Source organism: Argentina anserina, chromosome 2 (assembly GCF_933775445.1).
Source record: "Argentina anserina chromosome 2, drPotAnse1.1, whole genome shotgun sequence".
NCBI lineage: Eukaryota > Viridiplantae > Streptophyta > Magnoliopsida > Rosales > Rosaceae > Argentina > Argentina anserina.
This window is the reverse complement of record NC_065873.1, coordinates 9,079,079-9,104,200: the sequence shown is the minus strand read 5'-3', so window position 1 is coordinate 9,104,200 and position 25,122 is coordinate 9,079,079. Positions and strand designations below refer to the sequence as shown.

The 25,122-nt window shown below is 38.2% G+C and overlaps 2 protein-coding genes, 1 non-coding gene and 1 pseudogene across 3 annotated transcripts; 3 read left to right on the top strand and 1 right to left on the bottom strand.

The window, feature by feature from the left end:
• The window catches only part of LOC126783931 (uncharacterized), a 147,092-nt pseudogene extending 135,634 nt beyond the window's left edge, over positions 1 to 11,458 (top strand).
• LOC126785559 (small nucleolar RNA R71) lies at positions 7,959 to 8,065 on the bottom strand. Its single transcript, XR_007671089.1, has one exon. It is a non-coding gene; the product is annotated as a small nucleolar RNA R71 (small nucleolar RNA).
• Positions 11,459 to 16,195: 4,737 nt separating the features above from the next.
• Positions 16,196 to 22,326, top strand: LOC126781984 (uncharacterized). Its single transcript, XM_050507122.1, has 14 exons — positions 16,196 to 16,537; positions 16,626 to 16,726; positions 16,831 to 16,921; positions 17,013 to 17,071; positions 17,207 to 17,327; positions 17,483 to 17,551; positions 18,392 to 18,444; positions 18,564 to 18,672; positions 18,753 to 18,923; positions 19,016 to 19,174; positions 19,547 to 19,642; positions 19,877 to 20,059; positions 21,301 to 21,500; positions 21,717 to 22,326. Exons 1-14 carry the CDS (start codon positions 16,214 to 16,216, stop codon positions 22,072 to 22,074), a joined length of 2,094 nt encoding a protein of 697 aa, XP_050363079.1. The 5' UTR covers positions 16,196 to 16,213; the 3' UTR covers positions 22,075 to 22,326.
• Positions 22,327 to 23,326: 1,000 nt separating this feature from the next.
• LOC126784718 (transcription factor ORG2-like) lies at positions 23,327 to 24,515 on the top strand. The gene is made up of 3 exons (XM_050510207.1): positions 23,327 to 23,623; positions 23,836 to 24,204; positions 24,322 to 24,515. The coding sequence occupies exons 1-3, from the start codon at positions 23,327 to 23,329 to the stop codon at positions 24,385 to 24,387; spliced, it is 732 nt and encodes a 243-aa protein (XP_050366164.1). The 3' UTR covers positions 24,388 to 24,515.
• The last annotated feature ends 607 nt before the right edge of the window (positions 24,516 to 25,122 follow it).

Sequence of the window (25,122 nt, the reverse complement as noted above, 5' to 3'; positions counted from 1 at the left end):
AACCGCTTAAAATGAACAATCCTGGTCCAACTAGGAGATCCGATGGAGCATGGATGAACCATGGACGTGTAGACCAGGCCAATTTCCTGTAATACCCTGAAAATTAGTAATTAAATTTTAAGAACTTACAGAGATTTTTATGTTGGTCGTGGTCCAAATTTCATGGTATGAGGGTGAAGACAAAAGTGTTCTGACCATTAATTTTTCGAAAACGTTCAATTTAAAAAGGTCTAAGAGTTGACTTTTTATTCATTGGTAATCTTAGAAAACTTCCTTCATGAAAGTCGTAGAGCTTGTCGATACGAATTCGTAGACATGCAGTTTGGGTAAATAAAAGTTTGAGGTTCCAAATATTTTGGGTATGAATAGAGAAATTTCGAATTAGGGTTTCATTATTACGCAAACCTATTTCTAACTCTCCCTTTTGTGCCGCACGCCCTTCTTCAGAATCAAAATCATGCGACTGACCCGACCCGGACCCGGTCGACTCGACCCTATGTTTTCCGCCGTCCGGCGGATCCAGAGGCCAACACCGGCCGGAAATTCTTTGTCTCCTATGTGCGTTCTACCCTGTGGTGGTGGCTTGCGCCATTCCGCAAAAATCCATGAGAATCAAAGCCCACAAGGAGCGCCTGCAACCCGTTACGACCCGATTGAGACATGGAGCCAATTTTGTCGATTGCGACAATTTTTGGTGACGACCACAGCCTAGACTCCATCGCCTCCTTCCTCCGGTCCTACTTGAAAGGTCCTCTGACCTCATCTCTTGTTCAATACTACAAATTAAAGCCTTGAAGAGGGGGTGGTACATTTGGTTGCACTGTCGGAAATCCTATAGCTCCTATGACAACTCTTGGGGGTTTTCGAAGCTTAAGAGATGTACATCAATCCCTCCGAGCCTCTTGAGAACCAATTTGAAGTGTGGAGGCAGATTGGAGAATTTGAAATTCTAGGTTTTCAACCCTCCCCTAAGTGGCAGTGATTGGGACATTTCCGGCCAAAGTTGGGATTGTTTCAGGTATGATGATGCTTTTGAGATTGTGAACTAAGTCTTTGATGGAGTAGGTAATGTCAATTTGAAGTTTTTGGGTGGTGGTGTGTTTGCATCCGCTAGTAGCGGTTCACAGTGGTTCCTTTGGCCTAATTTGGAGTATTTGTTGTACTCAATGACTATATGTTTATTGATACGAGCATTGACATATACGTAGTACGTTGTAGTTGTTTGTGCATGTTATGATATTTTTGTAATTACGGTGTAATTGGTAGTTTGTCCGTATGGATTGTTGATAGAACATATTAGCTTTGGGGTAGTTTTGAGACTTTTAATAGTCTCTAATGACGTCGCGCCTTAAGCGGCTTAGTTTAAGTTTAGGTGATGGGAGTATGACCCTACTTGTGGCTTTCTACATTATGTGATAATGAGTTCCGACATTGAAATGTTTAGGTACGCAATGCCTTGGTATGGAGTGGTTCTTGGTGATTAATGTCTGTGTAAAAGACACAGTGGGATTTTAAGGTGAGTAAACCTCATTTGTTACAATTTAATTTGAGTGGTTAGTTAACGTAGTCCATGTATCATTAACTTATACAAATAGTTCTAAAAATATATTTTGGTTTTAAATCACGTGAACTTGATCGTCTACGGTTCATGAGTAAGTAAAATGGTATATTGAATAAAATGATTTTTAAAAGGTTTTGGTGATTATGGACTATGGTTAATGTTGAGAATAAAACAATTTATGCATGTTGTCATAGATATATTATGGTCTATTTGTATATGTATATTTAATGGTAATACAATATACTTATACACGTTATTATAATATATTATATATTGTTATTGTTGTCCAGTATTCGAAATATCGGATATATCGGCCAATATATCGCTGATATTTCGAATCCGATACGATAAGGGCATATCGGTCAAAATTTATCGGTCTACGCAGAAATAATGGTCAACGGTCAAATATCGGTCAATTTTTTTAAATTTTTAAATATTTATTTCCTCTTTCTTTTTTTGAAAAACTTTTTTTTTCATTTTTTCATATATATTTTTAATTTATATATATTTTAAATATATATGTTGAATTTCAAGTCTATATATATTTTTAATTTATTATTAGATGTCGCTCGTGTACTTTAATTGTCACAAAATCAAGTATTTATTTTCTTTAGTTTACTTAGTACCATTTTTTTGTTTATTTGGTACATATTGAAGTATAATTTTATAAATTTTATTGAAAATAAGCAAATCCAATAAAATCGATATATATCAATATATCCCTGATATATCGTTTTACCCCTCGACCGATACGATACCGATAAGCGATATTTAGACCATTGTTGTTGGCGGATGGGACCGGAAGGGAATAAAATGTATCTTCCGGAAAATTGGTTTATTGAATGTGGTTGTTTATTTATGTTGGCTGAAGGGACCGGTAGGAAAGAAAATGTATATTCCGGTAAATTGATTTATTGGCACGGTTTTATTTATATTGGTGACGAGAATATGACAGTTGTTACGAGAACTAGTTGTATTTGCTTGTTGGAAGTGAGTTGTTATTAAATTGATCTTTATCTGGTTAATAATGGTATATATATAGTTGGAAAATATACGAGGTTGTGAAAGTCAAGTAACTATGTATATGCGTTGGTTTGTAATCAACGTTTAAGTGTCGGGTTAGATCTCTCCTATGTGCCGAAGGAGATCTATGATGTGAGTTGTAGATGGTCTCTCCTAAGTGGCGAAAGAGACCATTGATCCCTCCTTAGTGGCGAAAGGGATCTTGATCCCTCCTCAGTGGGAAAGGGGATCTTTAGGCATAAATGTCTCACACCTTCGCCAGGTGAGTGTGTACGAATAGAGCTCTAGTCTTGTTGCCTACGTGTTTAATGGGTAATGATGTTGATTATTACGCCTGAGTGTGTGTTTTAGGAAGTTAGGTGAGGGACACCACCTACTTGCCTAAGAGTTGACTATTGCTGTAGAATACTTGTTTGCGTGTTTTAGAAGTGTTTCCTCTGTTTACATTATTGTGGAACTGTTACAATTATCATTGTAAAAAGTTGATTTGTTTAGTTATCATAACTAGGTGCAAACTTGTAAGGTTTTTGGGGTTGTTTAGTTTTCAGTTTACTTATAGGGGCTTTATAGCTTACTGGTTCGTTGTTATAACCCGGTGTACAAATCCATGGTGTAGGGTTTTGCAAGTAGATAAGGATCTTAAGGGTTATGGAGTCGCGTTGGGTTAGGGACTTTGTAAATTTGAGAACTATTCACATAGCTAGTAGCGCCCGGTGTAAGGGGTCCTCGTCAAGAGAAGTGTTCGTACGACGTAGTCAAGGAGTAACATATCAACAACTATTCACATTCATACATAATCACAATTTCGTAATTATCAACCACCAACTCTCTCTCTACGGCTCCAACAATAATCAATTTCGTCAAAATATATGTCGTTGGGTTCATATCGAAGAACACTACTCGATGAAGCAACTCACTGCCCCACGCGACACCACACTCCAAGCTCACCAAAATCATACGATCCCAACATGAAACTTGTAGATCATACAAAACCAAACATTTTGCATACCTGCACCAGAGACCGAATCGGCCGGGAAGTGGCCGGAAAACATTGAGGAATATCGGAACAGTGCATCGATTTCAAAATCGTGATTAGCCCGATTCGTCACCCAACTCTGATCGAGTCATGCCCAAAATGATGTATCAGATCGATTAGTAGCAATCCCAAGCTCCGGAGTGGCCGGAAAGAGGCCGCATGGCGGTGTTCACTTCTACCTGATCTTGTGGTCGTTGCTGCACCGTGTACGACGGTTGGCATGGCGTGAAACCGGTATGGATCGATTGGAAATGACGAGGCGGTTCGAATGGAACCAGTGGCGCGTTGATTGGTGGCCGGACGGCGGAGATCAGTGCTGGAGACGAAAATGGGGTCGGGATGAACAGTGTCGGGAGATTTTCTCATTTTCTCCCCTTTAATTCCCTTATTTATACTAGATTCTAAAAATGTCCAAAATCTCTTTTAATTCGTAACTTTTTCATATGAACTCTGATTTGGGCGCGCTACGTGTCTACGAACTCGTATCAACAAGCTCTACAACTTTCGTGAATGAAGTTGTATTGATAAACTTACACAACGAAAAGTCAAATTTTAGAGTCGTTACACTTAGTACGACTCTCCAAAAGTAAAATCGTAAGGAATTGTAAAAGATTCAGGGCGTATCACCATTTGCAGCCGAGCCCTCCAAAGCCACTCCGAAGTGTGATTCTCGCAACCCTTCACTAGCAACCCTTCACTATGGCTTTGTTTGATGTTGTAGATTCACCATATTTTGTCTATGAATGGTGTGAATTTGTGTTGATGTTTAGAATTTGGTATTGTATGTTTTAATAAATTTTTAGATCTTATTTGAAAATGGAAAGACAATTTGCAGCCAATGTTTGTAACAATTTCATTGTTTGTATTTCAATTATGTGTTCTTCATAGCTTTTTATATGTTTTAAGTTAATTTTCAGATTCGTGCAAACAAATTTGGTGCTTAAATACAATCTTGGCTATGATTGTTATTTGAGTACTATTTTCACTAGTCATATCAATATAGATCGCAATATGCACTGAGTGATCGGTTCGATTACTTAAGATCAATATTAACCTTGTAAGCATCGATAGTAGTATAAAGCAAGAGAGTATCGTTCACAAACCGCGGATCCAACCAGGGTAAAGAATCACAAACATTTGACAATGAATTCATAAGAGTGAGGATTTTGGGATATAGGATCGGTATCAAAACAGAAAATAAAACATAAACTAATATATAGATGTGATCAACCAACCAACACATAAGCAATCACCAAATAAATTACATAAGAACAAAGCCATTGAAATCTATTCTCAATCATGTTCATGCCGTAGGTATCAAAGTTCATCTTAAGTTCGACTATACATCAAGTCCCTACTTGTTTCCTAATACATGGATACTATCGAGCTCAACTACTTGTCTTGCAACGACATCTGATAGGAGCACAAAGTGTGACGTTCTTAATATAGATATGCCATATTCTTATGCTTTGTTACTTCTTATTTAGTTGTTTTAGGTTCATATTTGATTTATGAATGTTCTAAGTAGAGCTATTTCAAATTTAGATGATTTGATGATGAAATTGTGCTAAGTGTTAGAAATCCTTATTGAGCTAGGATTCCTTACTCAACTATGATTCTACTTTCCTATTTTCATTCTTTCCTATTCCTTAATCGACGATTTTTTTTCAAGAAAGACAAATCATATTTGGAAAGAAGGAAGAGTTGCCGAGTTGCAGTCCTAGTTGAACAAGGAAATCATATTTGAGTTGAAGAAGGAGAAGAGGAGGCCGGCCTAGCTACTCCTAGTTGGACCAAGATTGTTGCCGTGCAGCCCTTAAGTGATCTCCCTATTGGATTTGGTTTCCTACATCAAGTTGGATATGGAGTACATAAATCAAATCCATAACAAAGAGGATTTCAGTTTCCCAATTGGATTCTATCTCCTTATGGCACGGCAAGAAGGCTTCCTAAACCTCTATATATAGAGGCTCGGCCTCTCCATTCAGCACATCATCAGCCCTACACACAAACACAGCCATAGCTCTGCCGAATTCATCCTTCACCATTCCAAGAAATCCTAAAACCGATTCCATCATTCCCCACCTATCAATAGCCTTCAAACACGCTTCTGAAGAAGGTTTCATCCATAGAAGTCACGGCTATACACTTGTGGATTGCTTGATTTATAAAGTGTAACCATGATTCACTCTTTATTTCAATTCGATTTTGGTTTTATTCTTGTTCTTGGATGAGCTTGCGATTTGTGTATTGTAATCTTGTGTCAATTTTGTCTATGAAATAGCTACTTGATTCAATTTATATAAAGGATTCGAATTTATATTTTGGTTTTATGAAGTTTCTGTTTTGGTTTCTGCCGAGTTTCATGTATGATCAATTTCGATTTCTAAGTGTTATGACTATGCTTGTAGCATGATATTTAGGTTGTTGGATTAAAGACTTATGCTAAGAACATGTTTATTCTTTTATATGTGATTTTCGAATTGCATGGTTGTTGGTTAAGTAAGTGACATACTTGATGAATTCAATGTGCATGGCTTTGGGATTACATGATTAAGATGAACATGTTAGAATTCGATTATGGCTGCTTGGTATTGATCGAATGTGTTAAGTGTCTATGTGTTTAGGTTACTGCTTAGAACCCTAAATGCATGATCCATCCTTGGTTGCTCAATATATGTCTCGGCATGATGCTAATAGGAAGTCATGAACTTGTTTCGATTACCTTTATGTGAGTTGTTTTGGTGATTGTTTATGTGTTGGTTGGTTGATCACATGTATATATTAGTTTAGGTTTTATTTACTGTTTTTATGACTCAATCCAAAATCTATATCAAACTTTTAAACCTTTATGAATTCGTGTAAGTATTGTGATCCTAAGCCCTGGCTGGATCCCCGGTTTGTGAACGATACCCTCTTGCTTTATACTACTATGATGTGTTCAGGGTTAAATATTGATGTCGAGTAATCGAGCAATCATCAAATGGCGCCGTTGCCGGGGATCCATAAGAGATGGATCCCTAACTTTTAATGCGAATTCATTGTGTATATTGTACATTTGTATATACTTATCTTGTTTCGTTGTACATATAGTAATGTATCTTAGGTTGTTGTTTTGGTGCTTGAGTGAATGATTTTTGTAGGTTGTAAATCGAACGGAATAGGTAAAGTCCCTTTTGTTAATATTAGCCTTAACCCTTCATGCTAGCTCTCGAGTTTGCATGAGGTCGAGGGCGGCTTTTATTAACACTTGGAGATTTGTCTAACACACAAGGTTAAGTCTAGCTGAATAAGGGGCACGCTCTCTTATTACTCTGGTGCATGGGACCAAAATTGGATCTCAAAGAACTACTTACTGACATACATCTCGGTGATGGAGTCGATAGGGAGTTCGCTCTCCGTAGTTCAACAAATGAGTCCTACCATGTTCACTATCTCTGATTGAGCTACAAGGCCTTCTGAAACAAAGACTTGATCTTGTGTCTAGGCATCCATACTTAGGCCGCACGTCCACCTTGGTTTACAACTTAGAATCAATCGATCGTTCAATCATTGAAATGGCAAAAAGAACTTGTGAATTGTATGAACTTTTGTAAACGTAAAGAACTAACTCTTTGTAAACTTGACATAGTTGCCGTGCCCTTCCCCATAAGTGTGCGTGTGTGTGATTAAGAGAAGGCACGAATTATATGTGTTCATTGTGTATTCTTCAATGCTAACTTTTTAACTTTCGTACAACAGGTACTATGCATGTCCGAAATATCTAAGAGAACACAAGAGCTCAAGGATCGAATTCAAGCACTTAGAGATTTAAACAACTCTTTCATAAGTGGACCTTTAAATCTCGAAACATCTCCAAGCAATTCAATCTTAAACTCTTCACCTAGATCAGAAGAAGAGGAGGACCTTTCCTTTCCCTTCATCTTCAATTCAGACTTAGACACAATTGCGGACCGTGACATAATTCTTGTTGGTGCTCCAATGGCACTAAAGAATGCATTCATTCCCACCACCCCTGAATCACCTTCATGCATTGCTTTCACTCCACCTGATGAAGCTAACTTCTCCATTCCTGTTCAATTGCTTGGGCAGCTGCCTAAGTACTCTGGTTCTTCAATGGAAGACCCTAATGTTCACCTTAGGGAGTTCTTGGACATTTGCAAGCTCCAATCGATTCATCATCTTTCTCAAGAAGGCTTGAGGTTGCTTTTGTTCCCATTTACCCTTAAGGATGATGCTAAACGTTGGTTGTACTCTTTGCCTGCAGGAATCATCACTACATGGGACGAAATGACTAGGAGGTTCTTGAAGCAATTCTTCTCTGCTCAACTCACGAAAAGACTTAGGAGGGAGATTTAGAACTTCACTCAAAAGGATGGTGATTCACTCTACGAGGCTTGGGAAGAATTTCAGGAACTACAAAGGAAGTTCCCTCACCATGGTATTTCGTTGGATGACTTGGTGCAATTCTTCTATGAAGGACTCGACACCACCAATAAGAGCATGGTGGACTCGGCATGTGGCTGCACGTTCATGAACAAAACCAGTCAAGAAGCTTACACCTTGATTGATGACTTGGCTGACAACAATCGCCAATTTAGTTCCAAAGAGAAAAGAGGAAGCAAGAGCCGTGGGGTATATGATGTTGATGCAAGGAATCAGATGGCTACTTTAGAAAGGAAGCTTGACGTTCTAGTCAAGGCATTCAATGGTTCGAGCATCAACAATCAAGCATGTGGTATTTGTTCTTTCAAAGATCACACGACTGACAATTGTCCAAATGGTGCAATGACTGAAGAAGAGTTGAACTTTATGGGGCAACAAAGGCCTAGGTACGATCCATACTCAAACACATACAACCCTGGACTTAGAGATCATCCAAATTTCCGTTGGAGCAACAATGCTCAACCATCAAATGCTCAAGGTCAAGGACCTCGTCCTTCAGGTTTGTTTGTGAGGCCTTAGGTACCTCAAGGTTCTGCTCCCTTTAACTCTAATGTTCATGGTTCGAATAATGCATCTTCACCTAATTATGATGAACTTTTGAAGTCTCTTGCTCAAGGGCAACAAAATCTAAACTCTGCTACTCAAGCTTTAGTTACATGTCAACAAGCTCATTCTAAGGACATAACCGAGCTTAAGAAGCAGATGGGACAAGTGATCGATTTCATGGGCAAGATCCATGAAGGAGGAAAGTTGCCGAGCCAAACTGAGCCTAATCCTAACGTGAAGGCCATGGTGACAAGAAGTGGGAGGATCTTGGATGCTCCATTGCAGCAACATAAGAAGGCCGTGCCTTCTAAAGGACTAGAGGCCGAGAATTGCAATGTCAAAGACTTAGAGAAGGACCCTGCTTCCTCTAAGGCCAATGATGCCGTGCCTCTATCAAAAGAAGATCATGCCGTGCATGATAAAGGTAAGGATCCTAACTCTAGTGGTTTGGTTTCAACTAATGATCTTCCTCGTGTCCCCTTCCCTAGTAGATTTGCAAAGCAAAAGAAGGATGACTCTGATCAAGCCATGCTCGACATTTTCAAGAAGGTGGAAGTGAACATGCCTCTTATTGAATGCATACAACAGAATCCTAGGTATGCTAAGTTTTTAAAAGAATTATGCACCAACAAGAGGATGACTCGAGAGAAGGAGGTTGTCACAATGAGTGAGACGGTTTTCTGCTGTGCTCCAAAGGAAGCTACCACCAAAGCTTAAGGATCCAGGGAGTTTTTCTATCCCTTGTACAATCGGAAACATGACATTTGAAAAGATAATGCTAGACTTAGGTGCATCTATTAATGTAATGCCATATTATATCTATGAGGACCTAGGTCTAGGTGATTTAAAACGTGACAATGTTGTGATTCGATTGGCTGATTGTTCCAACAAAGTCCCTTTGGGCTATGTTGAAGATGTTCTTGTGCAGGTTTCGAGCTTGATCTTTCCTGCCGACTTCTATGTCATAGACATGGAACCAACTGAGGCAGATGACAAAGAGGTCCCTATCTTGTTGGGCCGCCCCTTCATGAGGACTGCACGAACAAAAATAGATGTGTTTAGTGGATCACTCACCTTTGAGTTCAATGGTGAAGTGATTAGCTTCAACATTTTTGAAGCTATGAGGTATCCTCTTTCGGAGTTAAGTGATTGTTTTTCAGTTGACATTCTTGATTCCCTTGCAGATAAGTATCTAGATACCTTGGCACATGACAAGTTGGCACTCACGGGCCCAAGAGGCCGGATTTACAAGTGATGGTTCTAACATTTCGGAGTTAGAAGCTAACAATGCCGTGCCATCCTTCATTCATGAGAACGTGACCTATCTTGAGGTTGCACGTGAGGTAAGCTTTGTCTCTCCTAGTCCAATTCTCTTAACTACTAACAAGAATCTTCCTTCTGTGGTACAAGCTCCAAAGCTTGATCTTAAGGTTCTTCTGGACCACTTGATGTATGCGTTTTTAGGAGAAGAGGATACATTGCCCGTGATCATTTCATCTGCACTAAATGAGGAGCAAGAAGAGAGACTGATTGAAGTGTTGAAGAGACACAAGACGGCAATAGGATGGACCTTAGCCGACATCAAGGGGATCAGCCCTACCATGTGTGTGCATCGAATATTGCTAGAAGATGGTGCCAAACCAACTAAGGAAGGTCAGAGACGCCTCCACCCACCAATGATGCAAGTTGTAAAGGATGAAATCACTAAGTTGCACGATTGTGGTGTGATCTACCCCATCTCGGATAGTAGGTGGATCTCTCCCATTCAAGTTGTGCCAAAGAAGTCAGGCATCACGGTGGTGAAGAACAAAGATAATGAGTTGGTGCCTCAAAGGACAGTGACCGGTCATAGAGTATGTATTGACTATAGGAAGCTCAATGCGACAACAAGGAAGGATCACATGCCATTGCCATTCATTGACCAAATGCTTGAGAGGTTAGCTGGTCACTCTTTCTATTGTTTCCTTGATGGATATAGTGGATACAACCAAATAAGTGTTGCGGAAGAAGATCAAGAGAAGACTACGTTCACATGCCCTTTTGGTACGTTTGCTTATCGTCGCATGCCTTTTGGTTTGTGCAACGCCCCAGGTACGTTTCAACGTTGTATGTATCACATTTTCTCTGAGTATATTGGTTCTAAAATTGAAGTTTTCATGGATGATTTTTCTGTCTATGGTGAAGATTTCGAAACTTGTTTAGAAAATGTTGAACTTGTGCTCAAACGTTGTGAAGAAACTAACTTGGTTTTGAATTGGGAAAAATATCATTTCATGGTCACGCAAGGCATTGTCTTAGGTCATATTGTTTCATCTAGAGGAATTGAGGTTGATAAGTCTAAAATAGATCTTGTACGTCACTTACCCCTCCCCACAAGTGTGAGGGATGTTCGATTGTTTCTTGGACATGCAGGTTTCTATCGTAGGTTTATCAAGGACTTTTCCAAGATTGCGAGACCAATGAGTTCATTGCTTCAAAAGGACGTCCCATTTCACTTTGATGATGATTGCAAGCATGCATTCAAGACCTTGAAGAAGCTCCTAACTTCAGCACCGATCATGGCACCGCCGGATTGGTCCTTGCCATTCGAGTTGATGTGTGATGCCTCCGACTATGCAGTTGGAGCCGTGCTAGGGCAGAGGAAGGACAAGCAGCCCTACGCCATCTACTATGCCTCACGAACACTCAATGATGCTCAACAAAACTACACCACAACTGAAAAAGAACTTCTTGCCGTGATCTTTGCTCTAGATAAGTTTCGTTCTTACTTACTTCAATCTAAAGTTATTGTTTACACTGACCATGCAGCTTTGAAGTATTTAATGACAAAGAAGGATGCCAAACCAAGATTGATTCGATGGATTCTTCTACTCCAAGAGTTTGATCTCGAGATCAAGGACAAGAAGGGAAGTGACAATGTTGTGGCGGATCATTTGAGTCGTTTGGTAAGAGATGCCGAGCCCTTGGCCATCCAAGAGAGCTTTCCGGATGAGCAACTCTTTCGAGTTGAGGTAACTGAACCATGGTATGCAGATATTGTCAATTATCTTGTTTCTAAGCAATTTCCGGATACTTTATCGCATGCTCAAAAGAATAGACTCAAGGCATTAGCTAAGTATTATGTTTGGGATGAACCATACTTGTGGAAACATTGTGTTGATCAAATCATTATGAGGTGTGTCCCTGAACATGAACATCATTCTATACTTACTTTTTGCCATTCTGAATCTTGTGGAGGACATTTTGGTTCACGTAGGACTGCTCTTAAGGTGTTAGAATGTGGTTTCTTTTGGCCTACGATTTTTAAAGATGCATATCATTTTTGCATGACTTGTGATAGATGCCAACGCATGGGAAACTTAGGATCTAGAGATCAAATGCCTATGACACCGATTATATATGTTGAAATATTTGATTGTTGGGGTATTGATTTCATGGGACCTTTTCCTATCTTGAATGGTTTCTTGTACATACTCGTTTGTGTGGATTATGTTTCGAAATGGGTGGAAGCAAAGGCCACCCGGACTAATGATTCTCGAGTTGTTGCAGATTTCCTTCGTTCTAACATTTTCTCTAGGTTTGGTATGCCGAGAGTTATCATTAGTGATGAAGGCTCTCACTTTTGCAACCGGACCATTGAGGCGTTGTTGAAGAAGTATGGAATCAAGCATAAGGTTGCTACGCCTTATCACCCTCAAACCAGTGGACAAGTGGAGCTATCTAATAGTGAGATCAAGAAAATTTTGGAGAAGTCTGTTGGACCATCACGCAAGGATTGGTCTCAACGATTGGATGATGCTCTTTGTGCCTATAGGACGGCATACAAGACTCCTCTTGGCATGTCACCATTTCGATTAGTCTATGGCAAAGCGTGCCATCTTCCTGTGGAGCTTGAACATCGTGCATGGTGGGATGTGAAGAATTTTAACATGGACATTGATGAGGCCGGATTACATAGGAAGTTGCAATTGCATAAACTCGAAGAGATTCGAAATGAGGCCTATGATTCGGCAATGGTTTACAAGGAGAAGACTAAGACATTCCATGACCGCATGATTAGGAAGAAACACTTTGTCGTTGGGCAGAAAGTTCTTTTGTTTAATTCTCGACTTAGATTGTTTCCAGGCAAGCTCCGTTCTAGGTGGCTTGAACCGTTTGTTGTTACTAATATTTTTCCTTCTGGTGCTATTCAGATCAAAAGCATGGTGCATGGAAAGGAATTCACGGTCAATGGACATCGCTTGAAGCCGTATTACGACAATTTTGTGGAACATAATGTGGAGGAGACGTCTCTCCTTGATCCTACGGCAAGCAAGTGATGCTTTGAAGATAGTCTAGGCTGTAGACTCTAAACTTAAGCCAATGAAGGAGCCATCAACGAGTGTTTGCATTTTCTTACCCCTTAACTCTTTCTAATTTTCGTTGCTTATCATATTGTACATTGAGGGCAATGTATGTTTTAAGTGTGGGGTGGGGTATACATCATTTGTTGTATTCTATTGTTTGATGCCTATTTGTTTCAAGTTTTTGTTTTGATTTTCGAATTTTAGTGTCATTTTGGTTCTGTTTTTTGAATTTTAAGTTGTTTTGTTGTTTTGTTTTTGTTTTGAGTCCTAGGTATGCATTTGACTGTCTAGGATGAGTTGATCTTTGAGTTTATGGTTGATAGATGATCATGATATTGGAATGAACTTCATTGTTATTTGATGGTTAATCGATGTGTAGATTTTGTACGAACATGTAGTAGATGAGGATTTTGAAACTTAGGTACAGAATGAGCATGTTCCTTACTTGTTTGAATTCATGTAACCCTATGTGAGATTCGAGCCATGTACTTGTGCCTTTCTTTGGAGAGTTTATTCTATCGTTTCTTGGCTTTATAACCTCATTACATCTATTTTGATCAATTCATATGCCATAGAATTGCAATGAACTAGAGAATGCTAGAACTTACTTTGTGAAACTTTCGAAGCTTTATGTCATAATATACTCTGATTTTGAAAAGGATTGTTGGATCTTTTTAGGATTTCCACCACTTAAGCCAAAAAGCCGTACATCCCTATTTGAGCCATGCTTGGGACACCTTAGTTTTAACCCCTTTGAGCCTACGTTAAGCCTTTTCTTTCATTACCAACATGTTATATCCTTGCTTAATATAGTTATATCTCTACCTTGTCCATAGAAGTCACGGCTATACACTTGTGGATTGCTTGATTTATAAAGTGTAACCATGATTCACTCTTTATTTCAATTCGATTTTGGTTTTATTCTTGTTCTTGGATGAGCTTGCGATTTGTGTATTGTAATCTTGTGTCAATTTTGTCTATGAAATAGCTACTTGATTCAATTTATATAAAGGATTCGAATTTATATTTTGGTTTTATGAAGTTTCTGTTTTGGTTTCTGCCGAGTTTCATGTATGATCAATTTCGATTTCTAAGTGTTATGACTATGCTTGTAGCATGATATTTAGGTTGTTGGATTAAAGACTTATGCTAAGAACATGTTTATTCTTTTATATGTGATTTTCGAATTGCATGGTTGTTGGTTAAGTAAGTGACATACTTGATGAATTCAATGTGCATGGCTTTGGGATTACATGATTAAGATGAACATGTTAGAATTCGATTATGGCTGCTTGGTATTGATCGAATGTGTTAAGTGTCTATGTGTTTAGGTTACTGCTTAGAACCCTAAATGCATGATCCATCCTTGGTTGCTCAATATATGTCTCGGCATGATGCTAATAGGAAGTCATGAACTTGTTTCGATTACCTTTATGTGAGTTGTTTTGGTGATTGTTTATGTGTTGGTTGGTTGATCACATGTATATATTAGTTTAGGTTTTATTTACTGTTTTTATGACTCAATCCAAAATCTATATCAAACTTTTAAACCTTTATGAATTCGTGTAAGTATTGTGATCCTAAGCCCTGGCTGGATCCCCGGTTTGTGAACGATACCCTCTTGCTTTATACTACTATGATGTGTTCAGGGTTAAATATTGATGTCGAGTAATCGAGCAATCATCAACATCTAACATACCAATTTATCATGCAATTACGTATCACATAGAGAAATCAACATGTTTAAGCACATATCCAATGTCGAACTTAAGATCATAATCGGTGGAAGAAGAAAGGGACAAACAATTAATCAACTACTTGTATCAAAATCGTTTTTAACTTTGAATGATTAACATATGCGACATCAACTACTTGTCTTAATCACACATGCAATATAAGAACACACCGAAAATTAATCAAGAACATAAATAAACATAAACTCATGGCATAAAACCTAAAATCATTGAATTAAAATCGAAAACTTAATTCATCATGTCATTCAAAAGTTGCAAATATCTCATAGACAAGAATAAAAATAACTTTAACAAAACCTAAACATAAATCATCCAAGAACAAGAATATAAAAATCCGAAAACTAAACATGAAGATCATAGAGTTATACTTTATAATTCTCCTCCCAAGGTTCCTTACAAAGGTAGCACGCAATCTTCAAGAGTATGATATCCTAGACTCCCAAGCTTTGGACATAAAATATGGTGAAAGGTGGTGAATTCGGATTCTATGGTTCTTGGTGAATGAAAGTGTTTGGGCAAAGCTTTCGCTATACTTGTATGCAAGGTTGATGATGTTTTTCTGTGGAAATGAGGTGCTATATATAGAGGAAGAAACCTAAGGGAGGCTGGCCACAAAGTTGAAACCAAATTGGTTGAGGTTTCCAAGATTTTCTCAATTCGGCAGATCTGACATTTGTGCCTTGTTCTGACCATAACTTTATCTAGAAAATAGATATTGAGCTGATTCAATGACATTTCAAAATAGACTCCCATAGCTTTTCATCCATATATCATGCATTTTCTGAGTCATTTTATGATTTCTCCGATAAAGACTTTTGTGCTTATATGATTTCTTGTTTAACTTTTACACTATGTTTTTGTAAACCGGTTAGCATAAAGTTTAGGAGTCGCGCTGAGTTAATCTTAAACAACTTAAGAAATTTTGTTTAATTAGATAAGTCCGCTGAGGCACTAGTTAAAATTAGAACTAAAAGTTTGTGATTAATTGTGTTGAATGTGTCTTTGAGTGCAAATATATGATTGTTATGTGGCTATGATTGTTTTGTGTGAAAGTTTGCTAAGGGAAGTCGATTATGTACATATTAGTTTAGGTTTTATTTTACGTATTAGTTAGAAAAATATTCTCTAAATTCCCATTTTATTTGTTAACATTACAAGTTTTGGGTACTATCAGTTTTCTGAACTGAACGATCCCTACTTATTTTATACTAACGATTATATTTACAGGATTTATTTTAAACATTTTCCGACATTCTTATAATAGGGATTTTCAGTGTTGTCCTTCTTATGATGAATGAGTCGAGGTGGAGCCGGTTAAGACCGCCTTGTCAATCGACAAGATGCTCTAAAACCCTACATTGTAAATTGTTTTTTAATAAATAAAAGAGAGAAACGTGGCGCAATATAATTAAGCCACGCGAGCCAGGTAGAAGTGATTAAAAGCGCAAGAGTGTGGTGTTAAACCCTAAAGAGGAGAGGGGGTGGAAGAAGAAGAAGAAGAATGGCACGGGATGGCGGCAAGCTCAAGTCGACCTCCATCAACGGCGTCAAGCTGTACAGCGTTGCTTCGGAGCAACCCTCTCTGGCGACGTGGGTCGACCCCAACAAGCGTCGAGCTCTCCGCAAAAACCAAGAGTATCAGCGGAGAGTGGAGTTGATCCAGGACCTCCGCTTCGAAACCGCCACCACCAAAATCAAAGCGACTCCTGACGGCGAGTACGTCATCGCCTCCGGCATATACCCGCCGCAGGTCAAGGTTTATGAGCTCCGGGAGCTCTCTCTCAAGTTCGAAAGGCACCTCGATTCCGAGATTATCGACTTTCAGGTCCACCTCCCTGTTCATGTCTCTCTGTCTCTTATATCGTCTTATGTTTGAGTTGAGTTGAGTTTCTCATGTTGCTGTTTTTGTTTAGGTGTTGTCTGATGATTACTCCAAGCTTGCGTTTTTGTGTGCCAATCGTTCTGTTTACCTTCATGCCAAATACGGAAAGCATTACAGTCTGCGGATTCCCAGGTACTTACTTTGTTCTATATTCCGATCGGCGAATGAATAAAGGATTCATTTTTCGGGGTAGCTACATGTGATTATTGCTTCAAGTCGTCTCTTTGTGAATACAGAATGGGTAGAGACATGGCGTATGATTGTTGGTCCTGTGATTTGTTGTGTGCTGCCTCTTCTCCTGAACTTTACCGAATTAATTTGGAACAGGTTGTTGTTTTTTTTTAAATTTATATATACAGATATTTTATGCTTTACATCACATTGTTATCAATTAATACTAACACGAATTGGTTTCTAGGGGCGGTTTTTATCTTCCCTCAACACACAGTCGCCGGCACTAAATGTGGTTTCTCGAAGGTGACTTCTTGAACTTGTTTTCTTTTCTCTCCACTTCGAATATCAGATACGTGCTTTCGTTTGCTATTGTCATCCTTGAATTGAACAAGGGACTGATTATCTAAGAGAAATGGGCTTTTGGTTTTATGATTTCAGCAAGCTTCATGGTCTAGTTGCTTGTGGTGGTGAGGATGGTGCTGTGGAGTGTTTTGACTTGAGGATGAAATCTCCAGTTGGTAGGATTAATGCTGTTGGACCTGCTGGTGACATCGACCAGGTAAGGATCTTCTTGTGTCTGTAGTTTCCCAGCTAGTTTGTGTTTTTCCTTTGTGAAGGAAGACCTCTTTCTTTATTCTGTTTTCTACACCTCCTTGTTCTCGTTGTTTTCGATCCAGACTTGATTGACTATTTGACTATATTTTGGATTTGCAGGAGGTCACAGCAGTGGAATTTGATGAAAAAACTGGTTTCTCAATGGCTGTTGGAAGCAGTGCAGGGAAGGTATAGTATACTTTCTTTAATCTGGTAAACGTACAATGTGATTTGTTTATTTTTAAAGTATAAATGTTTATATTAGTACCATGTTGATCATTCTCAACGTTGCAACATCTACTGTAGTTTTTCCACAAGGCACCACATACTGTAGTTTGAGATTTGCTTATTCAATGATTTGAAAACTTGTTAGGTTATCCCGATTCACCTGCTAATAGCATAAAATTGGTCTTTCAGTCATTTATATAACAGAAAGATTGTTAAAAACAGAAACATTCAAGAAAGAATCTGTAAGACTCTTTGCACTAAATCCCGTGTCCTTGGCATGGGTTGGGGAAGTTTTTCGTATGTATGAGGAACAGGACGATATGGATCCGTTGGATTGTTTATGTTGTATATAAATAAGTGAAACAGGTTAATATAAGCCAAATTTTTATATTTTGGCCTAAACTCAGAAAGCTACTAGGACCATATTTTCTTATATGGAAAATGCTACCAACATGCTTCATCAATTGTTGCAGCCAGTGCTTCCCATCATTTTTCCCCATTTGAATTCAGAATGCGTCAATGCACTAGCGTCATCATTTCATGTAAACTAGCGGGTATAGTCTGAATAAAGTAAAAATTGACGAGTAGATGAGGTAAATGATGACATCTTCGGTGGTAGATTTGTATTACAATTTAACAAGAATGAATTGCATCTTCATTGTACATTAATTGATAATGGAATGATGTTGGGGCATTCCCTTATATCTTCTTTAGTTGCGAGCTTCTTCTGAACAAGAAAGAATTGCTTTCAGATTATATTCCTTGAATAATGTAACTTCAGTTGTATCATCGAACCTGCAGGTTCTCGTTTATGACTTGCGTTCATCACATCCAATACACATTAAGGATCACATGTGAGTATATCTTCTTATGCAGTTCTTTCTGGTATAACGTTGTAAGGGGCTCTGCCCCCCCCCCCCCCTCCCACGCCTAAATTGTACTGATCATTGAATACCCTGTCATGGTTTTATAGGTATGGCAGCCCGATATTGGACATTAAGTGGCATCAAACTCTTCATTCTGAACGGCCAAAATTAATTACCACTGACAATCACGTTGTTAGAATATGGGACCCTGACACAGTAAGATTATATAATTTTGGATATAATGAGAAGTTATGGTTTCTGTATGCATTAGCAAGTGAATGTTCCATTGTTGGCAGGGAGAAGGAATGACAAGCATTGAGCCCACAGCTGGAGCAATAAATGATTTATGTACATTCCCTAGCAGTGGATTGATGCTGTTGGCTCTGGACTGCAGTCAGATACCTTCGTTTTTCATACCCGAACTTGGACCAGCTCCAAATTGGTGTTCTTACCTGCAAAATCTTACTGTAGGTTTTGGTTTATATTGTTTTCCAGTATCAATCTGGTTTCAGTCATCTTAGATCTCCGGCTGATAACAGTTTGTTTGTTCATTTTACAGGAAGAGCTAGAGGAGGACACACAAACAACTATCTATGATAATTATAAATTTTTGACCAAAGAAGAGATTGAGAGGTTCAGGTTGACTAATATGATTGGAACAAATCTACTCAGAGCTTACATGCATGGGTTTTTTGTTCATCATGATTTGTATAAAAAGGTCTGGTTGCCTTCGTTTATATATGATTATTCTGATCAAGGATTTCACGACTGTTGGAACCATAATAAATTATACCATTCATATGTATGCTGTGTTGCATTTCATTTATGGAAAGAAATGGTTGTTATTAGACTAGTTGGACTTGTTTCAGACTTTACTTAAAACAGATGAGGATAGTAATGAATCTGTTTCTGTTCCTACTCTAGATATTATCCTTAGTAAACATTTCAGGCAGTAAGGATTTATGGATTCATTACCGTGAGTTGGCAAAATGTTGCTGATTTCTAGTCGAAAATGATAAATCACCTGCTTTAATATGGTATCAGTTTGGTGGTCTTATACTTCAAATCATTATTGGATACTTTCTGGCAGGTAAAAGCTATGGTAGAGCCTGCTGATAGAAATGAACACATTGAACAGCAGAAAAAAGAGAGGCTAGAAAAAGAATTTTCTGTACAGCGAATTACGGTTAGCCACTTTCTTCTAAGTATTATTTACATACCTTATGATTCATTTTTGTAATCTAGCATCCAAACTAATTACTAATAAGTTGGTCATCCATAAAGAACATTCAATATCTGTTTCGAGGTGCTCTAATTATCTTATAGGAAACTATCTTTGTGAGAGACAAATGTAGAATTTTATATCTGGAGGTCAACAATACTATGAGTCCTTATATACTGTGCTTATTGTTTACTGCAGAAAAGGATAAAATTGCCCAAGGTCAATGAAAAGTTGGCAGTGATGATTTTGGAGGATGAAAAAGCAGACAATGATACTAAAAATATTGATGAAAATGAGACAAACAAGCCATCAAAGAAAAGGAAGGCACTTGATATTAATATTTTCGATGATGACCGATTTAAACGAATTTTTGAAGATAAGGTATGATATTCTGAACAGCTTTAGTCCTATAGTTTTTATACGTTTATGAATGGATTTTTTCGTTGTTGGTTTTGAATATAATTGTTCCTGCTCTTTCCACACCTCCCCTCCTCTCTTGTGGCTCATTTTTTCATGAATTTTGACAACCAAAAAATTAGTGAGACCAAGACAGTAGTAATAAACAAATGGATTAAGGATATAAATGAATTAGTTTTACAAACAAAATTGGGTTCAAACAGAATTATACTGAAGAATGTAATTCTGTTTTGCTCGGATTCTAGTGTTACTGTTTATTACTCAGATTCAATCAAAAAATAGTGTTAATGTTCAAATGTCATTAAACATGAATGAGTTCAATCCTTGAATTTAAATCCCAAGATAGATTTTCGTGAATGAGCTCAATTTCTGGATTTAATTCCCAATCAAGAGATTAAAATTTCTAAGGCAGGTTTGGGTAGGGCGTGGTTTGCTCCTATGGTGTGCTACTATACTTGGAAAATTCAAATAGAGGTCATAGGTCATCCTAGTGCCTTAAACTGTGGATTGTGGAACCTTTTGGTACATGGTTGATAGGGCATTTTTTTGTCTAGGGGTGGGAAACTTACCTCAGTGCGCACCTGTTTGGTAAAGTCTGCCAATTATTGTCAATGTCTTTTTTATCTGCTAGAGGTGTTGAGAAGCTTGTATGCGAGTTTTGTGGGAGGGTGTGAGTGATGGAAAAAAAAGACTGTCGAATGGAATGGAAAGGTTGCTCTCTCAGTTTAGAGGTGGCCTTCTGGGTCATTTGATTAACAGGAACATGCATATGAGCGTCTGACTTCAGCGCGTCAGAGAAGGAAGGCCATTTATAATGCTTGCTTCACCATTTCATGTATATGGCTGTAGAGATGAGATTTATGTTGGAGATTGAATTGACTTCTCTTTTGAATTTTGTATTTTAGTTGTATTGAGAACTTTTCAGTGTTGTGTTTTATCTTATTATTTAACTGCGTGTTTTTCATCTATCCATTTGAGTTTTTTTTTACTCTCATGAGTGTTACTGTTAAGTAGTTTGTCCGGTTGTTTCCTGTTTTGTTGTTTTCTGTGGAGTGTGTTTGTGTTTCATTTCTGTAAAAACTCCACTTATAGTCATATTCAAACCCTTGGGGTGGGGGAAAGAAAAGAACCATATATTCAATTCTTGCACATTCAATATATTTGTAAACAGTTCTAGTAATGTATCCTTTTGAAATTGTGTGCAGAACTTTGAAATTGATGAGTATTCGCAAGAATACAAAGCTTTACACCCAGTTTCTTCTAACAAGCGAGTATCTCTGGAGAAAGAACACTTCAGAAATGCCATGGAAGATCAAAACGAGAATCATAGTGATTCTGATACAACATCAGAGGATGAGCCTGAACATGGAAACAGCAGAACAAAAGGGAAAAGACGAGCTCCAAGGTGAGTCATTCTGGCTGTATCTTTGAAAGATGAAACAAGTTGGTATAGTTTCTGAAAATAGAATTGTCAACAGTGAATGTGCTCGTCTCTGCAAGAGATCTGAACGTTTTTAATTGAAAAACAAAAACAAAAAACTGTTTCTTTTCCCCAAAAAAGAAATGTCTGTAAAAAGCCAAGACTTCAAATTTCTAGTACTAATAGTTGGTAATTCTTTAGATTGATTGAAGCCAAGGATGAGCGGCATGCAGAGGCGTTCAGGAGTGGTGTATCACTTAGACACGAGGAGCTTCTGCCATTAGGAGAAAGGGTAAAAGCTCTTAGAGATGATCGGCGGGTGTCTGCCCTCCCAAGAGGTGTTAAGCTGGGCCCTGGAGGGACCCGTGAGATTTCTTTCAGAGCTAGAGGCTCCGGAAAATATGGAGAGGATGATAATGAAGAAGCAGAGCGTGGAAAGAGAAGGGGAGTTCAGTCTTTGGGACTTAAACAAAATAGAAACGGATTTGGAAGCCGAGGCAGAGGAGGGAGGAGAGGTGGCAGAGGGGGGAGGGGAAGAGGCAGAAGAGGTCGAGGGTGAGTTGATCTCTGTACTTTTGGCGGCTCAATCGGTGAGCCACCATGCAATTTTGCGGGATAGTAGTCTGTTTTCGTTTAGATGCTGGTCTCGACTGTGTTGAGATATTGTATTCAAATTAAGAAATCGCCGGACATAATGTAATTCAAAACTGTTGTTTTCCTTGGGTAGATCAGATTTACCTTATAAAATGAATTTTCATTTGCTCTAAAAACCATTGTATACGTTAGACATATAGTAAGCGCAATTGAAGTACTAGAGAGAAAAACCACCTACCATGCTTGATCATGAGACTACTAACTTTCACCATAACCGTTAATTTGTTTGATGACTATGAAGACGATTTTTGTTTATGTTGATCTTTTACATAAATGATCTTTAGTAATAAACTAAACTTTTGAACGGTTAAAATCATGTATTTATATTCCCAAATTGTCCAAATAAACGAGAGTTTGGACGCACGCGTACATACTAGTTTGTACGCAAGTTTTTCTCGTAAACTAATTGAAATATTTTCTTTACAAACTTTCTTTTTCAATTAGATTTCGCATAGAAGGATACGTTTGGAAAACAAAGTGGGTGTAAATATAATAGTAAAATAAAAATGTGGGGTGAAATGAGTAGGGAGGGTGAATAAAGTAGACGCGGCATCATGCTATTATTGTTCATAGCCTTCATATAACTAAACTAATTTGTTAATCCAGTACAGGCAGAAATGTGGAGGAAAACGTCATTTCTGCTTATTTATATCCAGTTCAAGCAGATATAAACATTCACACACAGGCACATAATATTGTTAATTAGTTGATGAGAAACAGAAGCTTAGGGCACGTGGAATTAGTGACCTAGTCTCTCCCAGCCTCGTGTATTTTATGCACAGCACAAGCTATTTGCACTTCCTCTCTTTGGCACCCAAATTTTATTTACAATCCACAATTCCACATAGACACAATTGTTTAAGCTCGAGGAACATTTCTCTCTATGGACTTGAGAGAATCTAATGGAAACAACAGATGGACACAGGCGCACACACGCTTTGCAACTCATTTTACTAACCATGTTATTGTAATGAACAAATTCTTATTCTTATAAGTAGTTTAAGTGAATGGACTCCTAACGCTTCTGAATAATCTAATGATGCTGAGGTAGATTATGAAAATGATGGCTGTTTGTATATGAATGTCATGATCTACGAAAAATCCCAACAAATTCAGTTGAGGAACTCAGCAAAGTAAGGAATCTCATGTCTCATACCATGTTGGCTTTATCTCCTCCTCTGTTTCCAACAATTGGATGGCCCTTGGAAGATCATTCCTTAAGTCAAGGCAACAACAACAATAACTACTTCTCAGCAGAATCATCGCTTCTTCATTTCCCTACAACTCTGCAGCCACAGCTTGATCACTCCACGCCATCCACTGCAATCAGTGACGACTCCAACACATCTTCAATGGCGAAGAAGCTTAACCACAACGCTAGCGAGCGTGACCGCCGCAAGAAGATCAACAACTTGTACTCATCACTGCGTTCTCTAGTACCCGCTGATCATGTGGTACGAGTACATTTCTTTCCTATACCCCAAAAATTAATTTGTGTTTCTATAACATGGATCAAAAGAAAGTCTAAAGGGATGGTTTGGTACCATGACATAAACTGTTGATACTATATATTTTTCTGGAAACTTGGTTTCTAAGCATCCATACTACATAATAGTAGTACGTATTTAATCCTACTTACACACACTAAACATTTCCTCTAATACAGAAAAGATTAAGTATTCCAGCCACTGTTTCACGGGTGTTGAAATACATTCCAGAGCTCCAGCAGCAAGTGGAGGAACTAAATCAAAAAAGAGACGAGCTTCTTTCGAAAATTTCCAAGCAAGGAAATGTAATATTACAAGAGGAAAAGCAACTACAAAGCGCAGCTCGGAGGAGTCGGAGCTCACTATCTGCTGTTTCAGCAAATCGTCTTAGTGATGGTGAAATTGCCATTCAAATATCCACGGTTAAGTCAACCAACAATTTCATATCACGGATTTTGCAAAGTTTGGAGGAGGATGGTCTTGAAATACTGAATGCTTCTTCCTTTGAGTCCTCTGGAGGAAGGATCTTCTATAATTTACATCTGCAGGTAATTTCTAGCTTATTTTCTTACTCTAATTCTTTTGATTTGTACTGTAAGTAGCATCAAGTGATGACCAAGTGCTAGCTTGATCGCTTACATTCTTCATTTCCACTTGTTTTACAGGTAGATACGTTCTACAGGTTGGAATGTGAGAATTTAACCAAGAAGCTCATGTCCTTCTATGCATGAAAATAAGTAATTCTGGAGGAGTTCTGTTGAATTAATGTGTTACCGCTTCCGCATTGGTGCTTTATCTAACCACAGTGCAGTGAAACAAGCACTTATACAGAGATGTTCATCTTCAACAATACCAACCAGTAGTCATGGAAATTAATTTATCCCTATATATTAACTCTAGCTATTAAGCTATACTAGGAAGAACTGAAGAAGATCAAGTTTAGGAGTAATCCGGTCGACTTTGGAAGTATTGTAATTCTGTATCATGTAAAAGTTTGCACAATGTCGATAATTAAAAGGAGATTGTTTAGTCTTTCCTCGTTCCATCATGATTTCAGCAAAACAGTGAGGGTTATGACGAAGTTAAAAAACCAGACAAGACATGCATAATAACTAATAAGCATAACCCTAAAAACCTATTCCTTAATTGTATCAGTTTGTATGACAAGATGATAAAAGACGTGATTGAACAAAGCCTAATAGATCACTTACAAAATTTTAAGAGCGTGCATAGTGCTTGATTCTAAGTCGCATATCCTCTTTGTTGTCTTCAATTGGTACTAATTACCAGGCACGATGTAGTCTGTTAACAATTCATTTGACCTGAATCTCGGATCTATAGTTCTTTGGTTCTTTGTTATTTCTCTAGTGCAGCGCGAGCTCGAGTGGCATTGAAGTCACTCACATTGGCGAATGCTTCAGACAAGTCTGGTAGAGATAAATCTGGAATCGATGTCAGGTTGTTTG